Consider the following 25,830-nt stretch of genomic DNA (forward strand, 5'->3'; position numbering starts at 1 on the left):
TGGAGGCGACCTGGGCCAGGCACTCCGTCAAACAGGTAACGGGCACCCTCTTGATGCAGACCGAGGGTGCATCATGGGAGCCTGCAAGGGGCTCCTGGGCCTGGGTGGTGGCGGAGAAGATGTCGGGGACGACCGCCAGGACACTGGCGTCGTCGGTGAGGCTGCCATCGGTTGCCGTTCCCATGGGGCACGCCGGCTGCAGGGTCGGGTCGCTCGTGAGGATCTTCCACATCAGCTCGTGCTGCTTGTCCACGGTGTCGTAGCGCGCCATGGTCCGCGCGTGGTAATCATCCAAGTAGGCCTTCAACTCCGGATGCATGGTGGTGGAAGGAATTGATGAACTGGAAAAAAAATGGGCGAAAATTGAACGAACTCGGGAGGATTTGTGGTGAATTGGAAGGGTGGAAGGAGGCTCTGATGCCACGATGTTAGGATCCGACCCGTGGTTCACTCCGTAATCAAGCTCACATGCAAGGAATTGGTGAAGGAGGATGAAGGTAGGAGGAAGAACAGGAGGTAGGAGAAGGGAAGGGGGAAGCCGCCGTTGCCTTTGCCTTCCAAGCCCGGATGGCTAGCTCGTTGTTGTCCCCTGTAGATACTAGTGGACCCGTTGCACCAAATGGCGCAGAGGCACGCTAAATCCGTGTGCGCAATGAAAAGAAATCCATGGTTTAATCCTCTTTAACACTGGAAATATGGTGGATTGATGTCTACAATGAGATGAAGCTTGTTGTTTACAAACAGATGTACATTGAATTTGACAGTAGTATTCTAACCCTTTGTATAAAAAGACAAACAATGGGGGCTTGTTGTTCACGAAAAGATGACCCATTGGGAAGATGACCCATTTCGCCAAATCATGCAGAGTCCCATTTAGAACCATGTGTGCTTTAAAAATATTTATATTTGGTAGTAACTTTACGTTTTAGCATGCACGTATTGTAAGAATTATAACCCTTTTATATAAAAAAAAATGAAGTGAGACTTGTGTTTGAAAATATATGCACTTATAAGAGTACCAACTGAAACCCTATGTTTTTTTATCAGGTCTAAATTTCTACGACAGTCCTTAGAGTTAATCACACCATTCAGGCATCATTTTCAACTATTTATGCATATGAATATTTCATAAACAAAAAAAAGGTCACCTCCATAGACAGTGTACAGAGGTCCGCAGAAAATATCATGTTTATATCTTCCTATGCTAGTACACTATGTGTGAAGCATAACAAAGTTCAGTATTGTAAGATTGCTTACAACAAGGAACTTTGGGTGTTCATAGAAAGCACAAAATTTGGAGAGCCAGCTTCCATAAAAGTGGACAAAACGGCCACTTGATTAGCCTATAAGTGCAGGCCACCTCAAATTTCAAATAAAGTTTTCTCCTCCGCTGGTGCTTACATCATACAGCTTGCCTGGACAATCATATGCCTTTCTAATTTATTTCTCTTAAACTGAATATGAAGTATACTGAAAAATCATGTATGAATTGCTACAATTAACCAGTCTTATTTCACGTGAAATTGTAATCAAGAATATTGATTGTAGATGATCTGATATTATATTTGACTGATCAGATAAATAAGTAGAACATGGGAATGGAAAGGCATACACATCCTAGAGGAAAGATCTGCAGCTCAGCGCTCAGCATCACCCTACGGTCTGACAGAGCTGATACAATTTTCTACTGGCGCAACCAGCAAGCTTATATACAGGGTGATCGCACTACAGTCAGCGCTTAAGTTTCAACAATACTGTAACAGGAGGTATTATATTATACATGTTTGGTCAAGACAGGACTCAATATGGTTATGAGACAAGTCAAAACAAGGAATTGCACATGGAAATGAAGTGCTAAACAGATGTAAGAGCCAATGTAGTTCCAAAACATTTTCCTCTTGATATAGTACCACACCATTAGCCAGAGTGGAATCTGGTTGATCCTGAATGTAGAGAAAGCTCAAGCGGATTTACTGAAGTTTCTGCATCTTGGGCAGGTCCTGGATACTTTCAGAAGAGATAGAAGATGCAGAAACATGAGAGTCGGATGTTGAAGTTCTATATCAAGGACCATACAGAACAGGCACAATTAATATGTGGTCCCCCAACAAAGTTTGACGAAACACATTATTTTTTATCAGAGAAAATGCAGCTTTTAGAACATCCACCTGAGACACAGTAGATGAAAAATGACTATCACAATAGCACTGTAGTTAAAGAGAAAAGCCAAGTAGTACTTTTCCTGCGACTGAAGAATCTAACCAGGGAATTTAAGTAAGATTCATTTTGAGAATTCAAGCAATGATCTATGAATCTCCATGGAGACCTTCCACATCATGTACTATAGTTTCACCCGGCACCATATCCATACATTTTATACATTTGTTTGAACGACTCCATACTCCATAGCATCAACGAGTAGTTTCCAAAGGCACAATTTAATTTAGTTATTCTTGTCGGTGTCTTCAAAGCATTATCAATGTATAAGATGGAAGGTATTAAGTTAGCAAACTGACATGCTAACATAAATATTTCTACTGGCAATCAGATAAATCACGCAAGTAAGCAATATAAAAGAGTATCGTAGATGATAAATCACGCATGTAAGAAATATGAAGTGCAGGTTTCTGTACACTTAGCACTTCTCATTTTCTACATAGAAAGATCCAATCAGATGTCCCAACAACAGTATATGTTTCAAAGGCCAAAAATGCTTATTTTCATTATTGTACGGTCTAAAGCATTCTTCATGGAGATAATAATGATATGTGATCATGCAGAAATTATTTTGCCTTTTGAAAAAATTGGTTTTAGTTGAAAATATATACATTCTAACTCGCTCAAGTAGTACTAAAACATGCTCTCGTACAATGGTCAATCATAAAAGGTCGCTTAATAAATCATTTAAAATTCCACCAAACTTCTCGATGATTATCTCAGGGTGCTCAATATACTACTCCTTCAAGGCATGCAACCAAATAGATAAACGTGTTACAGAGAAGCATCATCAGTGGGATATAGTACTACACTGACACACAATTCATAGCTTTTTAGTATTGCTGGATTGGTACAGTATCCCAGTGTTAATGTATATACGGCGGAAGTTTAGGAATGAGTTCACTTCTTTAAAAAAATAGGAAAAGTGTGGCCTATAAAATGCAAGAAAGTAAACTGATGGGCAGGGAACCATTATTTAAATTCCCATGGTGAATTTCCTACAAAAGTCTGCAGCAGGAACGCACATGACAGAACACAAAAGCCATGTATATAAAATATACAGATAACATGTATGAGAGGAAGTTGTCATCCATACACTTAACTTCGCTATATAAATCATGTCCAGTTCCTCAATAGGCCAAAAGAGGTATGAGAGGAAGTTGTCATCCATACGCTTAACTTCGCTATATAAATCATGTCCAGTTCCTCAATAGGCCAAAAGATGTCACCGGATCATAAAGAACTTCTTGAGAGCACATACCATGCCCTCCAACAGCAGATCCTTGCAAACTTAACTGCTCCAACATGAATATGTGCATACCTTTGAGTAGTTACCTTCCTTCGGGATCAACGCTTTGAGATCGATTAACTGCTTGTCTTGCCAACTGCTTCCAGTAGTTACCCTCCTCCTAGTAAAAAGATCAAGCCAGACAACCAATGTGCTAAGCTTCACAGAGAAACATGATCCAAATACATTGCCATAGAGAAGAAAAAAAATACAGACAAAAACAATAATCAAAAGAAAATATAGCTTAAAGAGAAAGCACAAACCTTGATAAGCAAAACAGCAAACGATAAACAAGCGGCAGTTTAGAAGACCAGGCAACAACATCACCTGTAAAACAGAAGAACGCAATCGAGTAAGGATGCTCCATTTTTATGTAGTATATACATATCGGTGATTTACAGATGCTGAAGCTAGACCGTGAAGGCTACTTTCTTAATTTACACTTGCAGTATCACATACCAAAATGGATGCAGTTTTTACATGGAGTAATTAGACTGTTAAAAAGAAAATGTAAATCTAAAGATGCTAGAACATATGAATGTTGTTTAACCTGTGGAATATTGATCCAAGAGCATACCGTTGGCTCTGCGCCTCTGCCTGCTCTTAAGTAAGGTTCGTGTTTCAATTCCAAAGGCTTCGGTTTCAGTGTACGATCATTTTGCGTCATCAGCAAAATTATATCAAATTTGCACTTTGTCAGCAGGCTTTAAGAGGCAACTGTTACATGGATGAACTTTACATAATTCAAACAAGCTACTGTTTCTACTTGTCAATACAACGATTTTAAATAAATTGAAGGTGGAAGGAGAGCAAGTTGAAGAAATTTTAATCCTACGGATGAAACCGAATAGTCGAGAGACCTACCAAGCCATTCCCGAGTAAAGAATCTTGTTGCACACATTCATATCATCTCTATCCTAAGTAGTCTACAAAAGTGTGGGCTCACATGCAGTTAGAAGAAAACGATTATAAGTATTTCCAAACCAGAAAGCCGGTGTAATATCTTGTAACAAAAATATATGAAAACCACGCCCGATTTAACCTTCATGATATTTTTATCAAACCATCAAATACACAAGAACAAATAAGTACTCCATCGTTCCAAAATTATTGGCGTGGTTTTAGCTCAAGTAGAAATCACTGAGACAGAATTGGTGGATCAAATTTTTAAATGGTGAACCAACCACCAATCATATTTGTATTTTCCCAATTTCATGCTCTGTAGCGTACATATATGTTCATAAACTGAATAAGGTTAATTACAGGGTCAGTCATCCAAGGGTATCCTTATTAGCTTAAATATTTAGAGTGTTATGCTAAAGACCTAACAACACTCAGTAAAGGTTAGTTACAGAAGTAGGAAACAGCAGTAAAAACAATGGGGGCTGGGATCCAGTCATATAGTTCATCAATCTTGATAAAAACAATCTCTCGCAAGAATAAGACCATGTAAATAAAGTGGCGACCAAACTGGATTGGACTCGAAGAAAATTTAGGAAGCTCAGCAATAGCAAAGCCCCAAGTATGATCTTACCGATATCACATAAAGGTGCTGGAAAATCCAGCCGATGATGGTTTTTTTTTGCAGGTAAACAACAACAGCAGGCCAGAAGCTATTGTGAGGAAATGCAGTACCAGTCGGATACAATACCCAAAAGTTTCTACCATTTTTTAATGCACACTGAAAAACAGACATCAGAAGATCATATTAATGCACAATAGAGGATAATCAGAATAGCAGCGCAAAGCCATACGACTTCCTCATCATGCCAAAGACAGGCCAGCCAATAAGGACCAGGAGAAGTATGACCCCGAAAGCAATTGAACCCTGGACATTAAGGTGATCTTGTTAGCTCATCTACTATCTACTACCACTATAAAAGGAAGAGAGGGGCAGATCCAAACAATCATATCCATCCATCATCAAAATCTAATGGCCCTTAATCATTATGTGTTTAACGCTACCAACCACGCAATAAGCCACAGTCGATCGATAGTAATCTGCCCTGCAGTAAAAAAAATAAAGAAAATCGCCCGCCCGCACGACCTCCTCCTTCTCCCGCACGACCTCCTTATCCTCCCGCAGCCGCGCCCTTCACCGCCTCCTCGCGCCGCCGGAGCCACGGGAAGCGGCCGCGGGTCGCCGGGAGCCTCCCCAGCCGCGGGAGCCCGCCCCCGCCGACCCCGCCCCCGCCGCCGGAGCCGCCCCGCCGCGCCCTTCGCCGCCCCTCATCCTCGGCGGCGAGAGGCACGCAGGAGCCGCCGCCAGGGACGTGGACGTGTGCGGGCCAACCACCGGCGTACGAGGCCGCGCCTGAGCCTGCGGCGCGGCGGCGCGGAGCCCTCCGCCGCCAGTTCCCTGCCGGTTCGAGATCGCCACCGGTCCCCTCCGTGCCGTCATCGTCCTTCCTGCTACCAGCTCCGTCCTCCGCCCTATCTCCGCGGCAATGTTCTGCTCCATCCATCGGTAAGTAGCGACCATGTCGTCTCTCTCCGTTTCAATTCCTATAGTATTTTTCCCATGATGTTTCTTATCGATGCTGAAACTCAGGCGACTATGACCACTGTGTTTCTTTTTCCTGAATGACCATGATTTTCATTAGTTGTAACTGGTAAAGTAAGGCGTGGCTGTTTGCTTCGGCCAAATCCAGCTCCATTATCAAATGAAATGTTAGGAGAAAGTAAGTTGGTAGCACTTCTCTTTTTCGAGAAGAGCTGGCATGATGGACAGGAGCGCTCTTTTGGTTTTGCTTAGCTGTTGGATAAAATGATCACCCAGTCAGTCATGGACTCATGGCCAGGTTAAATGTATTCAGCTGTATAATACTCATATGGTCAGACTGCTTTCTTCTGTCTTATATTCTAAGTTTTCTGAAGACATCCAACGGCCTTTGTACTGATTTATGTAGTTGTTGTTGCTAATGCTGTTGTACATACTACGTAATGTTATAATGGTGTTAAATTCTGAAATTCAAGCCTCCCATTGTATGTGGCTGAAGTGCTAAATTATCTCTTTTTCTTCTTACTATTCCAGGCGCAAACAACCTATAGAGTCAAGGAGTAGAATACCAAAATACGAGCTGCAAAAGTGACTCAAATTCCTCTTCCCTCACAAGTAACTACACTGGTAATTGTCCATGTGTGGATCTGGTTGACATGACCATATTTTTTGATGTTTGCCATTCAATTTTAACTACAATATTGTTTCTAGATAAGATATTGTTTTATGTATTATCATGGGTGCATTTTGTTAAGTTTCGTGCACAAGTTGTTGATATTTACACAATACTGTGTGTCCTATGAATACATGGCTGTGGCTATCATTAAGAGTATTCTGCTTCTGAAGTATTATTTTTCTTCTACGTTAGTTATTTGATTCTTGGGAGTTTGACAATTTCAGAGGTGGAGGCTGGCCTGCAGCTTGTGTGCGCGGAGGCTCGTGTGCGCGGAGGAGAAGCACACTTCACCGACAAGTTGTTCCCGCTATCCTCGCTGCCACTGCCAGTGACGGAACTTGGTGGTGAGCCTCTTCTCGCCCCCTCTCAGTTCTTCCCTTTTGATCTGGATGATTTGTTCATGTTGTTAGTGTTTAAAAATATCTTTCGTTGTTCTAGCTGATAATCTTGTTGGTCGCTGTCAGTGTGGTGCATATACACCTAGGCTTTAAGTTGTTGTGATTTTCCTATAAAATGTTGTTGAGGGCATGGAACTGAAATTGACATCAGAAATAGACTTGTTAAGTTTTTGTGTTGCCACCAAACAAAAGCAGGTATATAATCTACAAACCAGCATAGTCGACCAGTGTGATTTCATAAATATGTATACTTCTACAAAATGGAGTAGGAACATGCAGCTAAATTTACGATCATCAATTTTTCAGTTTTTTATAACTTGTGTTCTGAAGCAGTTTGTTTTCTTCAATTACATGATTTAGTAAAATAACATATGGCCAGTTCATTCCAAGTGTTGTTGATTGTAGCATATTTCGGCCTTATCTTCTAACATACTTCATGGTTTCATTAGTGGACAACATGCTGGAAAGAGAGTGTTCATCCCTATGATCCCTTTGGCGCCCTCGGAGGACATTTCACTTCCTTTCAAGTTGAAGAGGAAACAGTTCCCTGGATCGATCCTGGAGAGCCCCTTCCGTAACCAAGTCCCCTCCCCACTCGGAGTCCTCCGCCACTGACGCACGGGTAAGCGCCAGAGATGCGGTGCATCCACGCGGTTCAACGAGCTGCCGCTGTCGTAGATAACCAAGACGTACACGGAGATAAGCAAGATTCAGTGTGCTGCACTGCCCCCACGCGCTCTGAGGGTGCGATGTCCCCGACGTGTCCAAGACAAGGTCCAGGAAGACCCTCGCCTTCGTTATCCTGGTAAAGTTTTGCTGTTATTTTACTCCCCCAACTCCACTTACAGGGGAACAAAGAGTAAGAGTAATCCTGGGGATAATGGTATTTTCATTTGTGCTTCTAATTAATAGTATTACTGTCAGCTCCATCCTTAGAGCAATTGACGAAAATGACTATATCACCTAGATTGATAGACAATAATTATGCACAAACATGGCAATGTCCACAAAACAACTGCCGCTGCATTGCTAAGATGCAGCTTGATTTGGCCTCAATATTTTGATTTTTGAGTATTACTTTCTTCCACTCCTCTGCAAAATACTCCTATGTTCTAGCTTCTCAAGCCTCTACTCTCAACCAGTCCAGTTGTCCAGGTGTTTTTTTTTTGATAAATATTGATTTTGTTTCCTTTATCTATCGGTTTCAATTCTGTATCCGCCGTTCTCAGGATAACTGTGTGATGTTGCCATGGGATCCAAAATAACTATTTTTTACTGAAGCTACAGACTTAAGCAGTTTCTACCATGTGTACTGTATTTTGAGTTAAACCTGAACGGCTTTCGTCGCATGATACACCACAGTGCTTTCATGTTTTTAGGAGGGTAGTTCTTCCCTGTGTTATGAATATGATTACTATGGTGTCACTGTACATTTCTTATATGGTTAGTTCTTAATTTTCTTCATTATTCCAAACATGTGTACCCACTAGGATTTCATCTTTTATTATTTACCTTCAAGCAGTATATATTACTGTTGTTTGTTGTCCACCTTGATCCTTCGCTGATATTTTTCCTAGGAAACTTCACATGGAATTAGGATCAGTTAATAAGATTCTGGTATATTCTCAATTTTTCTTGCTTTATGCATGAACCTATCATCAAGATTTGGATCTCTTATATGTGCCTTTGCTGCTGTAGATTTGTTAGTGTTGATTTGCAGTAAGAGGAAATGTACTATTGTTCTCATCAATTTCTTTCATACCATGTGTATGGTTAGTTCTTAATATTCTTCATTATTCAAAATACTTGTACCCACTAGGATTCATTTATTATTTTTTACCGTCAAGCACTATATATATTACTGTTGTTTGTTGTATACCTTGATCCTTCGCTGATGTTTTTCCTAGGCAACTTCACATGGAATTAGGATCACTTAATAAGATTCTGGTATATTCTGCAAATTTTCTTGCTTTATGCATGAACCTATCATCAAGAATTGGATCTCTTATATGTGCATGTGCTGCTGTATATTGGTTGGGTGTTGATTTGCAGTAAGAGGAAATGTACTATTGTTCTCATCAATTTCTTTCATATCATCTTATAAAAATATGTTGTTTAAATATGAAGAGGTGGATAAGTTTTTGGCTTTAGTTACTGAATATCCAGATCCGGCTTGCTTCTCAGCTATGGCCTACATTTAGAAGAAATATGTTGTTTAAATATGAAGAGGTGGATAAGTTTCTGGCTTTAGTTACTGAATACCCGGATCCTGCTTGCTTCTCAGCCATGGCTTACATTTAGAGAAGACATGTTCATATGTAAGAGATTTAAGGTCAATGATCTCCCCCTATTGTAATGCTCATCATCTTAATTCAGACATTGCTATATATATGCACCATGGTTCATGACTGTACTTTTTTCTTACGTGTTTACGAAGTTTGTCAGTATTATTATGCAGAGATAACCTGTCATGGTTCTATGTTGATGTGTTCTTTCATTTGTCAATTTCTTTTGCTTTGAAGCAATGTTGATTGCCTCAAAGAATGGTTCCGCGTGGCTTACACGCTTATACCTACTTGAATGTTAAATTTTATTAGCAAATTCATCGAGAACAATGCCAACATTTTACGTCTTGCTACATGAAGCTATGTACTGCAGGGTACAACAGTGTCAACATTTCCGGTGCTCATTGACAATAAGATTGAAGATGTATTTTCTTGATTGGAAATATTATACCTCAAATTTAATTCAATCGTGGATACAATGACAACTTTATGCCCTGAATAACAAGTGATTATGTGAGTGTAGGAATTAGGACTGGTGACAACAACATGTGGAGTGGCACAACAAGTGGTGTTGTGGAGTACCGAAGCAAGGGTAGTCAGGTAAATCCAACGGCGTGCACGTTTCGATCGCCGACTGCGATCGCCCTATTTGGACAAGGGGCACATTGGTTCATAAAACAATCAACACGTCTTTATGATTTAAATTTGAATTATGATAGAAATATTTCTGTTTCATAATTGAGACGTGTGTTACACGTACATGCTTACTAGTAACTGAACTGGAACTGAACAATTTGGATACATGACTAATTCTAGGCTTGCATTGTTTTTCTCGAATACGCACGAGTGTGCGTACTATATTATAAAGAAGGAAATGGGGTAAAGAGCCCGTCCATGTTAGTGTTCCAGGTTACATATATACACTGAACACTAACTCCACCCTCCACCTATCTCTGTTATGGCTACCTACGCTCCCCTGCCCACTCCTCCACCTCTGCAAAGAAAACGTCTGTTACATGTACATGACCTTGCGATTCTTGGGCTTTGTGAAGAACTGTATTAGATGGATCCATATCCATAATTAGCATTGTATGAACTGCAATTTTCTTCCAAATCAGCAAGATGGATCCATGTCCATTGGCGTTGTATGAACCGCAGTTTTCTTCATTAAATCTAGACTGAGAATTGAACAAATTTGCTTCCCTGTACAACAGAGAGATATACCAGGGGAAGAGAGAGAGAGAGAGAGAGCACGGAAAGGAGCGGGGAAGTACCCGCGCTTGGAGGGGAGGCTGCCCTCGCCAGCGTCCAACCGTGGGGGTGACGAGGAGCACGTGGACGACGACGGCCTCGACCAAAAGAACGGCGGCGGTGACAGATCGGATGGCCTGGGGCTGCCATTGTCAACACCTAGCTTGCCGTCCTCGTCGGGAGGGGAAGCATCGAGCCGCGGCGCTTCTCATGTAGGCACGGCCCGGGGCGACTGGATTCAGGGCATGAAGCTCCTGCCCATCCCCTTCCTCGTCGTTCCTCTACCTCCCTTCCTGGCGCTGGATCGAATCGAGCACCCCAGCCGTCACCCTTTGCTCGCAGGCCGCCGTCGCTGTCGGAGACGCTCACCGCCACGCCGCACGCCTCGGATCCGGCGGGATCCTCTACTCCTCCACCTTCTAGCGAGAAGACCCTGGTGGCTTGTTGCGTCCTCCGCATCGGCTTCCTGCCCAGAGACTCGCCAACGGGCGTCTCCTGGCTCACGGTGGCGGCCGTCCCGCGGCGGCTTCCTCGCGGTGGCGTGGTCGTTGGACAGAGAGGAGCGAGGCGGAACAGCGGCGGCAGCGGCTGACGAGGAAGGACTGAGGAGGAGGAGGGGGTGGGGCGCTGCGGGGCGTGGGAGGCTAGGGCTTGTGTGGTGGGGCCGTGGGGGTTGGGGACCTGCGCCACTTGAGATGAGACGCGGTGCAGCACGCGTGGGGCTGTCTGGCGAATCCCTCTCGCACACGAGCGCGGCTGACCCAGCCAATACGAGTGTGAGACGAGCCCACTCGTCATTGGGCAGGAAAAACAACCGCAGGGTGAAAACAAGATTTACCAGGAGGTGAAGATCTGACGGCTCAGACGCAAAACGAGGACGATCTAATGGCCAGGAAGGCAGCAAATCGAGGGATCACCGAGGAGCCAAGTTGGCTAGCAACCTTATATATGCTAGAATAGAATATAGTTGGTAGCTCTTGATGGTTCTCGACGGCCCAGGGCCATGTGCTGCTCGCTCTTGGTGGGCTGGCTGCCTTGCCGTGGGTCGACATGGCCGTGATAGCAATTGGGTCGCTGACATGCTATCGCAGAGGATCCTAACCCCACTGGGTTGAGATCCTATGCAGTACCACATCCTGCTGTAGTGCAAATGGCAAGTGAGATCGGATAGTGCAAATGACAAGTGAGATCGGATTTGCATGGCAGCGCCGTACTGCATCATGTGCTGCTATAGAGAATCCTAACCCATCATCTGCAGTACTGTACACCGTTGTAGTGCAAATAACCAGTGGATGCTTTATGGATTTGTTTAGAGATACATCTAACCCTGGGAATAGTTTCAAATCCAGATTGAAACCAGGCCAAACCACTCGACTTCCCTTCCAGTCACCAATCCAATCCAATCCAATTATTGAGGTCTAGAATCTAAACTGAACCAAACTAGGTGTAGTTTCCATCCAAACCAATCCAGACCGTTTCATCCTTTTGGATTTAATCCATAGTTTGCAACCATGGACAAGCTGGTGTTGGTATGCAACATGAAGCTACTGATCATCTGCGTGGCCGGCCGTGCGCTTAATGGAGAGAGACACGCTGCTAGTCGCCGGTCGTGCGCTTCATGGAGAGAAACAACGTCATGATGCCGGCGTCATGATCGACACGATCGGATTAAGGCAGAGGGAGGGAAACACGGCCGTCGGATCTCCGGCGGCGGCAAAGGCAGCCCAGCAACACCCCAACGGCTAGAGCGTGGAAGATGGCTTACGATGTGCTGGTCTCGTACGCTTGTTTTGGGACGCTGGTCTCGTACACCCCTAAACAGGTGGCTGATTTGAGATCTATTAGGGCATGTACAATGGTTGATAAGGTAGTCTTATCTTAAGTCTTGCATGTAATTTAGATATGACAAAAAAAAGAGTCTACAATGGGTCATCTCTTAGCCTTATCTTCAATAACTAGTCATTCCTAAAAATGTGGTGAGACATATTGTGCTAAGAGATCATCTCTTGTCTTCTCTTAAATAAGAGAAGACAAGCCTTTTTTTATGAGTTCTCTCTCCTCCACATCATCATTTATCCTACGTGGCACTCTTAAGATAGCACCATTGTACATGCCCTTAGTCTGCGTCCAGACCAAACCAATCCAGTCCAATAAATGATAGAGCCCAAACCAGACCAGATATATATTAGGGCCTGAGACCATTTAAACCAACCCAAAACAACCCACCAGGAAAACCGAACTAAAACTTAGGTTTGAGTCCAAACTATTCCCAGGCTTAGATACATCGTTGCCTAAAAAAAAATATACTACGCCCTGGATTCTGAACGTAACCGACATAGGCGTTGCAACAGTTTTTCCGTGCTTTCCTCCACGAAGGAGTTATTTTTATAGTAACCCCACGAAGGAGTAGGGGACACGGAAACGCATTCCGAAAGAAGCCCACAAGAAGTAAACGAACCAACAGGCCCAAAACCGAGCCGCGCGGCCGGCGAAGGGCGCGAACTCTGTAGTGCGGAGCCAAAACCCATCCCCTCCACCGTCCTCCGCCATTTCGTCCAGTGCCTTCCTTCCTCCCCCCTCACTCCTCCGCGGCCCCGGTGCTGCCGCCGTCGCCGTGACGTAGCATAGCGTCGCCGTCGCCGTGACGTAGCATAGCGTCGCCGCCGCCGCCTCACCCCAACCCCTCCGCCTCTCACGCGCGTCGCCTCCGCCGTCGCCGTTCCCGTCCTACACCTCACCGCGCCCCCGCTGTCTCAACCCCGCCCGCGGTTTTATCCGTTGGTTCCTGAGGTACGAGCATTTCGACATCCCGCGACTAGTTAAATTCCACCGACCTCCAGAAATTTGGGGTGAACCATCTAGATCCTCTCCTGCTCTGGCCGCAGTTCTCCCGCCCCCGGCGAAACCTAGGGTTCGGCGACAGGATGCAGAAGCTGGGGCTCTCGGGGCTTAGGGGCCTCGATGGGTTCCGATCTCTCGCTGGTGCCACCTCTACGGCTGGGAAGGCCACGAACCCCAAGCCCTCGTCGGATGCTGGAGGTAGCACATACGGGGGCTTCGCCAACCTTAAGATCACAGCAGGTATCGATTTGCGCTCTCTCTCTCTCTCTCTCTCTCTCTCTCTCTGCTTTGATTGAGGAGGCTGTTTATTTCGTGCGTTGCACTGATTTCCCTATTCCTCTTATTTTCTGTCTATTTGCAGAGAAATTAGTCAAGGAGCAGGCTTCAGTGAAGTCTGATCTAGAAATGGCGGTATATTTCTGAACATTGTGCAGTTTTTGGTCATCTGTCGGGCACTTGACTGAGCGAATTCCTACCATTCAATTGTATGAACTGTGAATTATTTCTGAAATTTAGCCAGTAATTAGGTTTCTGCATAAAATTGTTATCTGTTTGGGTGGTGCCGATAGAAGACCAGCTGCCTTCTGGTTCATCAATGCCAAAATTGCATAGTTCTATGCTATGTTCCAGTTGTATTTCTCTGCTCGCATAACACAAGGGTAGTTTTCTGTTTCTCGTTTTGTCTTGTATCCTGTGATGTTTTTTTATTACTCTGTGTGCAAAACAGATGAACTGCAGTATCCTTGTTAACCCATCGTTTAATCATGTATGCAACGTTGACATGACAGTGAAATGTTAGACCAAAAAAGGCGGCAACACATCAATACTAATGTGAAACTTTATCGTTCTGGGGCTGCATGTGTTATATGTAGTCTGAATCTCATGATTTTATGCGTCCTTCTGTGGTGTTTAGACTCTCTTTATTTCCCCATATGTTACATATATGTAACTGTGCTAAACCTATGGCATGTTATATGAAGCACACTCGGTGTTTCTTTCTCTGGTAGTATCCATCCTTTAAAGTGTTGAACTATTTTTGTGAAGGAGCTCTGTATATTGCTCACTTGGAAAGTATAGGATATATTTCCGTCTTTAGGTTCTGCTAAACGTATGGCAGATTAGGTGAAATTCCAATTTCTCATCTCTCATTTATCTTATTTCAATGGGCTTATTTCTGATGGCTAGTCCTGAACTTATTTAAACACAGGCTTGTCCTTTAGAATCACTACCGTGTCACAATGACTTATATGGTTGTTGCATCTAGTTCTATTAAATTCAGAATGTCATATGTATGAGATTTTGATTACCACTTTACCAGTCACCCTTCGTGGTTTAGATGTTCCAGTGCTCTGTTGTCATGGCATGTTGGCTCAAGTACAAAACAAAATTATACCATATTGTAGTATTTTTACACAGCAACATATTATATTAGTTTCTCACAGAATATCCTATTACTGATGCACATGCGTTATATAACTTTAGCATACCAAGCTGAGAAGAGCAATAGAACAGATAAATATGTTAGAAGCAAAACTTCAACAAGCTGTCAATGAAAACATGAAGCTTAAGGTAAAGCAGACTGAGGATTCGAAGCTCTGGCAGGGGCTAGATTCAAAAGTGTCCTCAACAAAGATGCTGTGCGATCAGTTAACTGAGACTCTGCAGCAGTTAGCAAGTCAGGCAGAAAGAGGTAATGCTTTTTGTGGCATTTTTTCATGCACACCTGTTGTTTAGATCTAACTGGCAAAACAATGCAATGGCAGCTGAGGAAGATAAGAAGTTTTTCGAGGGGATGCTTGGGAAGAATTCTAAAGCTTTAGATGAATTGAACTGCTTGCTGCATGATTCCTCGGCAAAGCTGGAATGTGCAGAACAAAGCATCATGTCAGGTTGGTTTGTCTCTTCTCACTTCTCAGTTAGTGCTAATCTTTTAGAATGTTGACAACTAGGTAACTCACCACTGTACACTACATATCGGCTAGGGTACCCTTGTCTGCTATACTGTTGTTTATGCATCTAAACTCTCATGTCATTTTCAATTCTGTGCTTATTTATATGATATGCTTATAGATAAAATAAATAGCAGTCTGCTAAATATATTTACATTTTTTTTCGATCTAAGGAGCAAAGCTCCCAATTGAAACACATCAGGTCTGTTTTTTGCTGACCCCTCAATAGTGAAATGTTCAGCAGGAATATTTACATAATAATGTGATAACATTGTCAACTGTCCCATTTACTCAGGTAAACAGGAGATTTTGCGGATCAAACAAGAGAAAGAAGAAATGGATCAGAGTTACAAGGAACAGCTTTACGCAAATGATACTACCATAAAGGAAAAAGGTAAGTGTTAGCTTTTCTGTACCAATTTACCAAGGAGATAAGTCATATTAGCGAGCGGTAGTGATAACAAGCATTAAGCTGTCTTCGCTTTCTAATGCAGATTCTCTCATCAAACAGTTGGAGGGTTCAGTTGAAGAAAATAAATCCCGCTTATTGTGTGCTGACTCCCGCTTGCAGTGCATGGAGCAAGAGTTAAAGCTAAAACAAGATGTTTGCATTTGCCTGAAAGAAAACCTTGCATCTGCTGAAAAAGAAAAAAATGACTTGGAGCTTAGGAACCAGAGATACAGTCTGGAAGTCGAAAGACTGTACAAGGACAATAAGGATGCTAATGAATTGTTTAGCAGCTTTGTGGCTAAAGTAGCTGAGCTAGATAAAGAGCATGCATCAATGTCAAGTCATGTCGCTAGATTGCTTTCTTCATTTGATAAGTACTATGGAATGGTCCAAGAGGAGAAACTGCTGATAACAAGATCTGCTAAGGACAAATTGGAACATCTTCAAAACCAGTTTGTAGATTTGACATCAGAAAACAGTGGTCTCAACAGTGAAATTGGGGAACTGAAGTCCAGAATCACAGACTTACAAAAAACTCAAGAAGCTGTTATGGTTCAGCATGTAGAAGAATGCCAAGTGGCTGAAGATAAAATCAGAAGACTGGAATCTGAAGCAGAAATATCTGCCTCCAATGTGAAGTGCTTAGAAAAGTTATCTTCGGAACTACAAGGGAGAGTTCAAAAGTTACTGGAGGATTCTAGCCTTGCTGAAGATCAGAAGGTTTGCAACTAGCTGGTTAGGAATAAACAGATAACTTCTACTCCCTCTGTAAAGAAATATAAGAGCGTTTAGATCACTACTTTAGTGATTTAAACGCTCTTATATTTCTTTACAGAGGGAGTACTATTTAACTTGTATTCTTCCTTACTCATGAAATTGGAATTTTGCAGGAAGAGCTGTTGCAGAAGACTTTGAAGCTAGAATCAGATAATCAGGAGCTTCTAGGCAGAGTGCAGTCAGTTTTGGATGAGAAATCTAACGATACAGAATCACTGCACAGCGAGATTGCTAAGCGTGACCAGCAGGTTGACACACAAGAAAAACAGATCAGCGAGCTCCGCAGTGTTCTTGATGAGAAGGAACAGTTGTATATTTCTTCTGTAGAAAGGGAGAAGAGTTTGGAGGAACAAAAGTTACAGGTTTGTGTTTATTGTATCTTGCAATCTCATGATGTAATGATCTGTAGAGTGTAGAACTGTAGACAACATATAACCTTTTCGACCTCTTGCCCAGATCCAAGCATCACTTGCTGCCACAGAATGTCAACTTACCGAGGCCAAAAAACAGTACGATCTCATGCTTCAGGGTAAACAGATAGAGCTATCAAAACATTTGAAAGAGTTGTCACTCAGAAATGATCAGGTATCACATTTCTATTTATTGTGTAGCACTTCTCTTCTGAATCATAAATGACAGTCTACAAATGATTTTCCAGGCAATCAATGTCATCCGTAAGAAATATGAATTAGAAAAGGTAGAAATCATTAGTGCTGAAAAAGAGAAGGTAAATCATCTTTTCCCTTTCAGAAGTTCTTTATGCTAGATATTTGGTATCTTAATATGATTGCTACTCTCTGTTTATCCTACTGTTCTGAATTTCAGGCAGAAAAACTCATAAGGGAAATGGAGCACAAATGCAACGAAAAGATATTAGAGAACAAGCGAGAATCTGAGAGGTGTTTGATGCGTCTTAAGGAGGAACATGCCGCAGTGGTAGGTAGAGCTAGTTTGTTTTCTCAATAAAGGCTACATTTATTTTGAAACAAATAAATATTCACAATCTAGTTATAATGACAATGCATGTACCGATTTTGATGGAATATGTTAGTACTAGAATAGTAAACAAAGTAAGCTGAACAGTTCAGCTTCAGCCTTCAGATAGCATGGATAAATAACCGCATGTCAGACTTCTAAGGAAGTTTGTTCTTGCACGTTGCTCACTGTTGAAGAGGCTTTAATACCTAAAAAACTGCTGAGTTTTCTTGGTATCTTGTATTCTTGTTCTAATTAGACTTGACATGTAAGCTGTATAGGAAGTTATATGGAAGTACTCGCTGACATCTAAATGAGTTCAAAGTATCTTCAAGCTGCTTTAGAGTAACATTTCCATCCACTTGATCTTTTATTTAATTATCTGTAACATACTGGTGAAAAGTTCGAAAATCACGCTGTATATTTCACCAATGTACATTACTCCCTCTGTAAGCTCTTATATTTCTTACTAATGATCTTTAGACTGGTTTAAAACATCATGAGATCTTAAGCAATCAAAATACCTGATGTTTGAAGTGGAAAATGTATCAGAAACCACTTTATATAGTTGTCTAGCAATAGAAGCAGTTCAGAGATGCTATTTAGTATAGGTACAGATAGAGCTATGCTCAAAATGCTGCTGTTAATCTTGGAACTTCCATAATCATATTGTTACAAGTAGAATCCTTCATTATAGCACCAGTATACACCTGTCCAAAAGACTGTTTGCATGGTGTCAGCCTGTCAGGACTAGGGAATACTGCATACTATAGTGAAGATGTACAGCAGAGCTGTTTTTCTCCTGAAATGACAACGGAGGTTGTTTCCTGATATCCAGGTGGCAAGAATTCAACAGGATAACGAGCTTAAGGAATCAACTCTTCGGGCTTATCACAAAGAAGAATTGCAGCGCATTCGTTCTCAGGGTGAGAGTGAATTGAGGGAGGTCAGTCATAAGTTGAACCAGGTGTTTTGAATGCGTCAGGTTTTTTTTAACTAACTAAATCTGTACAAAAATGTAGAGGCTGTCGTCGCTCAGACAAGAGCATGAAGCTCAAATAAAAACAGTGAACATTCGGCATGAAGAAGATTGTCAGAAACTTCAGGATGAACTGGAGCTTCAGAAGTCAAAGGTGGTAATTCTTGACACTTTTTTTCTTCTGAAGGCTGTGAATCGAAACTATACTGAACAGTGTTTGGTGCAGGAGGAGAAGCAAAGAGCATTATTACAGTTACAGTGGAAAGTGATGGGCGAAAGTCAGCAAGTTGATCAGGAAGTTAATTCTAAAAAGGTATATGCTCTTGTCAAGCCTGGTAACTGCATTCCACTATTTTGCTAAGCAATGTGTATATGGTATCTATTTAATATTTGTTGCTTGGCGGCAAAGCATGTTAAGAATTCAAGAAAAAAATAGCCGCGTATGTTCTCACTTGAAAAATTGCTTATTATAATTTGGTTATTTTGGGGCAGGATCACTTGGTTTCTCAGTCCATATCCTGCCCTTTTATAATGTTAGCCATTTGCTGGTTTTCCTTTCTAGTTCATGTCATAATTAACTTTCATTATGAAATAATTAAGTTACAAATTCTCTCTTCCATTGATAAAGAGGAGAGATCCATATGTCAGAAAAGAAAGTCAGCTTCAGTTGCCAGGTCCAGGTCCTGAGACCAAACGGAAGGTAAGATGTCTTCTCTTTAACGATAAACTTGATTGCCCTGCATTTTAGAAACTTCAAACTTGATGTTCTATGTTGTGTTTCAGGATGTAAACATATCTGGAGTTATACACTCGCCAATTTCTAACGTAATGAGGAAGGTAGAGAAAGCAAGTCAGGATGTTACTAATCACAGAAAGGTGATTCTTGTTACATATAGATTCTTTCTTTCATCCATTTTTGGGTATGAACCAGGTTTCATTTTCAGTTAGTCTGAAAATGCATCTTTACATGCTGTGTATTTTATTGACATTTTTGGCATTCCTTTAATTAGGTAACACACCATGAATATGAAGTGGAGACAGCAAATGGAAAAATCACAAAGCGCAGGAAAACTAAGAGCACTGTCATGTTTGGGGTACAAGTTTTTCCTGTTTTTTCTTTGGGTTTGATTGCCTGCCTGTTCATTCGTTTTAATACTGTCTTTTACCATCCAGGAACCGAATACTCAGAAGTCATTGCAAAATACTGCTGACAAGGATGTCACAAAAACAAGAAAGGTATGATGATTAGTACAAACTAGATGATACCCCACACGTTGTTGCAGGAATTGCTTGTAATATACTCCCTCCGTTCCTAAATATAAGTCTTTCTAGTGATTCCACTAGATGGACTACATACGGAGCAAAATGAATGAATCTATACTTAAAATACATCTATATACATCCGTATGTGGTTCGTAGTGAAATCTCTACAAAGACTTATATTTAGGAACGGAGGGAGTATTTCAGTAAGATTTGACTATATGAACATGGATATTTGCATTAACAATATAAAAAGTAAATTAAATGTAATTATATAATACTTACTGAGTACAATAAGAATAATGTAATTAAAACATTTGAGCTTTTTTGCATGCATATTGAGGTGGGCCTTTTTCCATGCATGATTGCATGATGAGGTGGCATAGTTGCATGTTGAGATAAATATGTTAGTGGAGATCAACTACTTAGTTATATAGGATAACTGTGTACTTTAACTTCCCAGTATTGATTTTCAAAGGTTTAACCAATATTTTTGCACTAAAAGACTTTCCAGTTTAATGTTTGCTCAGATGGACACTCTTACAAACATAATCTTAGTTAGTTTTCTTGAAACCCTGATCCTAGCTAAATGACATGCTCTGTTTGATTATTCAAGAATGGTAACTAATTGTGTTTCTCATAAAAAGTCATGCATCTTATTTACTATGGCACATTGAACACCACTCCATGTAGAGTTTAGACTGTAAGCCTGGGGTGCAATGCAGCCAGGTTTTGCTACAACTTTTCCTTAGACTGTAGTCAGTGCTATCATTCAAAATGAGAGGAAAATGTTGTTCGATTGTTTTACCAGTTAGTCTCCAACGCTCCACAGTTCACTCTTTGTTTGCTTGTTATTCTCTCATGACATCACCGTTTTTTTCTATTGGTGTACCCACTATATCTAGCAATGTTCTGAGTAAGCACGAAAGAAAACAATTTGAAGCATTAGCCATGCTCTGCTTTTCTACAGTGATTGATATTGCAATAAAAAAATCGTTCAGAAACTGTCTATGGACAAGCATTCTGAGCATGCTGATTCTCTGCGTGATATATGTTCTGCATTACTTTTGACATTTATGAATTGGCATTCTGCAGGTTGTTGCAGGATCCCGTCCCCATCCTGCCAATATCGGTGAATTATTTTCTGAGGGCTCCTTGAATCCATATGCTGATGACCCTTATGCATTTGGTTAGAAGGTAAACCATAATAATATCCCGCAATACTGTTGCAGTTCGTCATTTTTGGAGAACAGTGTTATAGCAATCTCACACCCAACATTTGCATCTTTAAAAAATTCAAGTTGTCACTTGGATCAATAGTGTAAGTCCAATCAAGCTTAGAATTTTGTAACTTGTGTTTAATAAGAATACAATCACCATCCTTGTACGACAGATGGATGTGCCAAGTAGTGTTTAAATCTAATAGAGATATTGAACTATAAACTGTAATCATGCTCTGGAAATGGTTATATGATTCGACAAGTTTGCCGAGTCCAGAAATATTGTCTTAACAGCGACCGCTCTCGACTTATTTTCACCAAGGCAGCATGGTTAGTTTGCAGTTTGGGGTTACAAGCTTTTCCATACTGCTAACTGCCAACAACTGATCAGAATGGCATTAGAGTTTCTTGGTTTGCAAACATTTCCTTGACAACCTGGACTTGACCATCTATGTAGAGGTACTCTGTTTCTAATGATAGGTGATACTCCCTCCGTCCCGAATTACTTGTCACATGGGAGTAGTATTTTACTCCCTCTGTCCCATAATATTAGAGCGTTTTGACACTACACTAGTGTCAAAAACGCTCTTATATTATGGGACGGAGGGAGTAGTTCAGTAGTTAACCAATCTGCGTACTCTATAGAGGGTATCCTATGGGTTTTCTTTAGAACACATGTGTCTTCAAATTTTGATACATTTTTAGATGGGGTAATTGCCTTCCATAGTTACCTTTTTCAGCACAAGAATGATCAATTTGCTGACTATTTGATCCATTTTCATTTCTAAGAGCTGGGTGTTTCATATGCATCTCAAGTTTGATGTTATATTCTGTCCCAGATAAATTAACTGCTCCTGAATTGGAATTACACCTAATTTTGCAGCTCACGTCTATTGATGCTGATCTTAAGAAGCATGGAAACGTAATCTTGATTGCATAATTCCCTGCTGCCGCCAGGTCTAATCGATGGTTTTGCCTGCCCTGGTCATGATATCCAATCATTCCAGTGTTCGTATGACTGTTAACAACGCTGTGTTGGTGTGTCTGGAACATTTCTACGATGAACACTGCGAGTGATTATCTTGCACGCAGGTGTGCTTGTGTAAATAAAACCGACCTCTTCAACTATGGAATAGAGAATTTCAACAGAGAAAATTACCGCCAACGTCCTGATACCTTTTTGGATTTCTCTTTGTAAAAGGCTGAAAGATACCGTGCTGCTGCTGCCGTATTAGGCGACGCTTTGGAATTGACTGATCATTATGCGCATGAACCCTGTTTGTGTGTATAAATGCAGTAGATGCCTCGATAGGGAAGTATGTTAAATCCTGTGTGTTTCCATTTGGTCATGAGCTGTGAGCCCATGATTGTCTTGCTGCATGGAATCTCAGCCTTCCTGTCGTTCCTCACTATTGTGTTTGTGACCGTCCTTGTCGCACTGCCCCCCGCTCGAGCCTTGGGGCTGTTTTGGTGGAGGTCCAGCCTCCAATGGCGAGGAAGCGGTTTGTTCAGGACGGCTAGCTTAGAGTGTGGAGGTATTCGAGCCCCGACTGCATCTGTATGCTTGTCTATTTTTTCAGTAAACGACAGGTGAACTGCCATTTTTTGTCAAGCGAAACTGTCGATGATATAGGAGCGACTCCAATAGCTCGTGTAAAAACCTTCCCGTAATAGTTTGGACATGGAATAATAAAAATAAGCTCCCTCTCAGATCTGTTTACAGCCACCTGTATAAAATGCATCTTGACAGACCTTTGAAACATGTATGGAAAGCTAAGATCCCTTTGAAAATCAAAATCTGGCTGTGGTTAATTTGGCATAAAAGACAATATGATAAGGAACTGAATTCTGTCATGAAAACGGAAGCATCGACCACCTGTTCTTTAGCTGCTCTGCAGCTAAATATTTTTGGTGTGTTGTGTGCAAATGTCTGGGTGTTGTTTCTAGGCTCACATGCTTTACTCAGTATTTCTGGTGGGTCCCTAGCTTTATCCCACACAGTAGAAATGTGCAAATTGTGGGTGTTGCTGCTTTGTGTTGGCCATCTGGAAGCTCAGGAACAGAGCATGTTTGGAGAACAAACTAGTGATCACCTGCTGACTTTGTTTGTTACGCCTGCTCTTTTTTGTGTTATGGGGCAAGTCTTCAAAATGATGCTCACCGAGAGATGCTGAAACAAGGGGCGAATCTGCTACAAAGAATGGCTCTGGAGACGCCTGCCGAGTCTGTCATGGCACGAGGTATGGATGCCCTCCGGCTGGAAGATGGTGGAGGATAACAGGATGCTGCTAGGAATGTGGATGATGCAATGGCGGAGGATGCTGAAGAGGAGAACAATGCTTGAACAGTAATGCATGGCGTAAATTTGAGCACCTACGGCTACGTGTGCCTTTTTGCCGCCATGTATGAAGGCGTTGAACAGTAATGCGTGGGGTTCCTCCCCATGGCTGTCCCTGTTGGGTTGTGGGCGTTTTCAGCTGCATCCTCTTGCTAACCGTGCATGCGGCGGTTTGGTCCTTTTGGAACCTGAGGGGTGCTTAGAGCATCTCCACTCGCTGGCCTCCCAGGACGCATAAAAATCGCTCTCTGGGGGTGAGCCGGCGATTCGTTCGGCGCTGGGGCAGTTAAGCGCCCAGTCGTCGCCCACAACTCGTCCTCAGTCGCCGATTTTGGTCCATTTTTTAAGCCCCATTTCGGCGAAAAAGGCCCATATGGACGAAAATAGGCTCATATTCAGCGTGGTTCGCCGTGGCTCGGCGTTCAATTATCAACATAAATATATTTTTTATCACATATTTCATCACATAAAATTCAAATACTTCAACAAAATAGTAAAACAACAAATAATTCAATACAAATTATATAGTTCAACAAATAAAAACTCATATTTCATCACACGTCGCGCCCGGTGTCGCCCTTGAGCCTCCATAGGTGCTCTATCAGATCTTGCTGCAGTTGATGATGCACCTGTGGGTCTCGGATCTTCTGACGCATATTGAGGTAGGCAGTCCAGGTTGCCGGTAGCTGGTGATCAACTTGGGCAAGAGGACCCTGCCTGTGGTATGGTTCAGTGTCAAACACTGGCTCTTCCTGCTCGCTCTCAATGATCATGTTGTGCAAGATGACACAGCAGGTCATGATCTCCCACATTTGATATTTCGACCAGGTCTGAGCGGGGTACCGGACAACAGCAAATCGAGATTGGAGCACACCAAATGCCCGCTCGACATCCTTCCTGTAAGCCTCCTGAATCTTCGCAAACCAGGCGTTCTTGCCTCCAGGCACAGGGTTTTTGATGGTCTTCACAAATGTCGACCATCTCGGATAGATGCCATCAAAAAGTCGAGAGCGGATATTTGTGAAGGCGAGTCGGGGGGTGGGAGGCATCTCGGATGGTCTTCACAAGTGGCGGCCGAGAGCGCGGGGGGTGGGAGGTGAGTCGGGGAAGAAAATCTTGACTTTTCACCTGACGGCGTGGGCCAGCCGCGCTTTTCCTTTGCGCCGGAGCCACCAAGCGACCCCCAGCGCGCCGGGTTCAGCCTGCGGCCGCCGAGCGAAAAAAAGGGCCGAACCGGCGCTTTTCGTCGTCCTGGGGGCGCGACTTGTCCGTTTTTTTAGCGCCGGCGCCGAAAAAGTGGCCTTGGGGGGCCTGTTGGGGGCGCAGCTGGAGATGCTCTTAGTTTTTGTGTTGTGTTTGTTTTCCCCCTTTATGTTTGCGCCAAGGACGCTTTTCTTTTTTGCTCTTTTGTCCGTCTGTTGGTATCCAATCCAATCTGGATCGTATGGAAAAAATAGCTTACGTAAAAACCTTCCCGCAATAGTGATAACACATGATGATCGTATAATTTACAGGAAGTTGTAGACAATAACTTTTCTCAGTTCCTGTAAACCTCTTTCCGTGAAATATGTTTTTTCAGTTAAATAAACCTAGCTAATGGCCCAAGGCCCGCATGTCATTGACACATGACGATGACGGCAGTGTTGTGGTGGGGGTGGCGGTGCAACGGCCATGAGGTGGTGGTCTGGTGTGGCGACGACGGCCCGACAACTAGATGGTGCGGTGCAGGGCGGTGGTGCAACAACGGCGAAGTGGTGGTCCGGTGTGGCGACGACGGCCTGAGGGTGCAGCGGCGGCACGGGGCAGCGATGCAATGACAGCCCGACGTGGTGGCCCATCGTGGCGGAGGTGGCCCAACGGCGTGAAGGTGGCAGCGGCTATGGTGCGGACAGAGCGGTGAAGTTCCAAGCGGTTTTATAACCGTCAAAAATCTATGGGAAGGACAATCTTTTATTCCCTCCGTTCCTAAATATAAGTCTTTTTAAAGATTTCAACAGGAACTATATAAGGATGTATATAAATATATTTTAGAGTGTAGATTCACTCATTTTTTGTCAAGATCGGAGCAGCGAAGACACCCCTTCAGTCCTGCCCTCCTATGAACTCTTATCTAGGGTTTCTTTGCCTCTCGTCGGCGCCGCCGTCGGTCCGCCTCGTATTCTATGGTCCTTGGACCATGGAGGCGCAGTGGATCCTGGCCCTTGCCAGCTGGAGGGCTTTGTTTTTAGGTGTTTTTTTAGTTTTGTTAGGGTTTGTGCCATGCTCAAGAAGACAAGGCGGCATCGACTTCTTGTAGATGGAATAAGGTCCTCCCGCCCTAGCCCCCGTCCCGGTGATGTTTCAAGCATCGCCGGAAGGCGTGTGGAGGTTTGTCTCCGACGGATCTTATAGGATCTGGTCGTCTTTGTCTTCGGTGGATCCGATT

General features: G+C 42.7%; 1 protein-coding gene and 1 long non-coding RNA gene across 3 annotated transcripts; both read left to right on the forward strand.

Moving 5' to 3' along the window:
• Positions 1–5,524: 5,524 nt before the first annotated feature.
• On the forward strand, positions 5,525–10,273 carry LOC123045630 (uncharacterized). 2 transcript variants are annotated; one of them, XR_006421523.1, is made up of 5 exons: positions 5,530–5,972; positions 6,540–6,632; positions 6,906–7,025; positions 7,529–7,884; positions 9,888–10,260. It is a non-coding gene; the product is annotated as an uncharacterized lncRNA (long non-coding RNA). The 2 variants fall into 2 exon arrangements; XR_006421522.1 differs by having other exon boundaries at positions 5,525–5,972; positions 7,529–10,273.
• Positions 10,274–13,036: 2,763 nt separating this feature from the next.
• Positions 13,037–22,225, forward strand: LOC123045631 (synaptonemal complex protein ZEP1). Its single transcript, XM_044468757.1, has 20 exons — positions 13,037–13,405; positions 13,501–13,696; positions 13,818–13,867; positions 14,939–15,146; positions 15,220–15,345; positions 15,701–15,799; positions 15,900–16,576; positions 16,747–16,995; positions 17,090–17,218; positions 17,292–17,360; positions 17,459–17,569; positions 18,447–18,554; positions 18,631–18,741; positions 18,814–18,900; positions 19,216–19,287; positions 19,371–19,463; positions 19,598–19,681; positions 19,761–19,823; positions 20,943–21,044; positions 21,951–22,225. Exons 2-19 carry the CDS (start codon positions 13,540–13,542, stop codon positions 21,039–21,041), a joined length of 2,592 nt encoding a protein of 863 aa, XP_044324692.1. The 5' UTR covers positions 13,037–13,405; positions 13,501–13,539; the 3' UTR covers positions 21,042–21,044; positions 21,951–22,225.
• The last annotated feature ends 3,605 nt before the right edge of the window (positions 22,226–25,830 follow it).

Source organism: Triticum aestivum, chromosome 2B (assembly GCF_018294505.1).
Source record: "Triticum aestivum cultivar Chinese Spring chromosome 2B, IWGSC CS RefSeq v2.1, whole genome shotgun sequence".
Lineage (NCBI taxonomy): Eukaryota > Viridiplantae > Streptophyta > Magnoliopsida > Poales > Poaceae > Triticum > Triticum aestivum.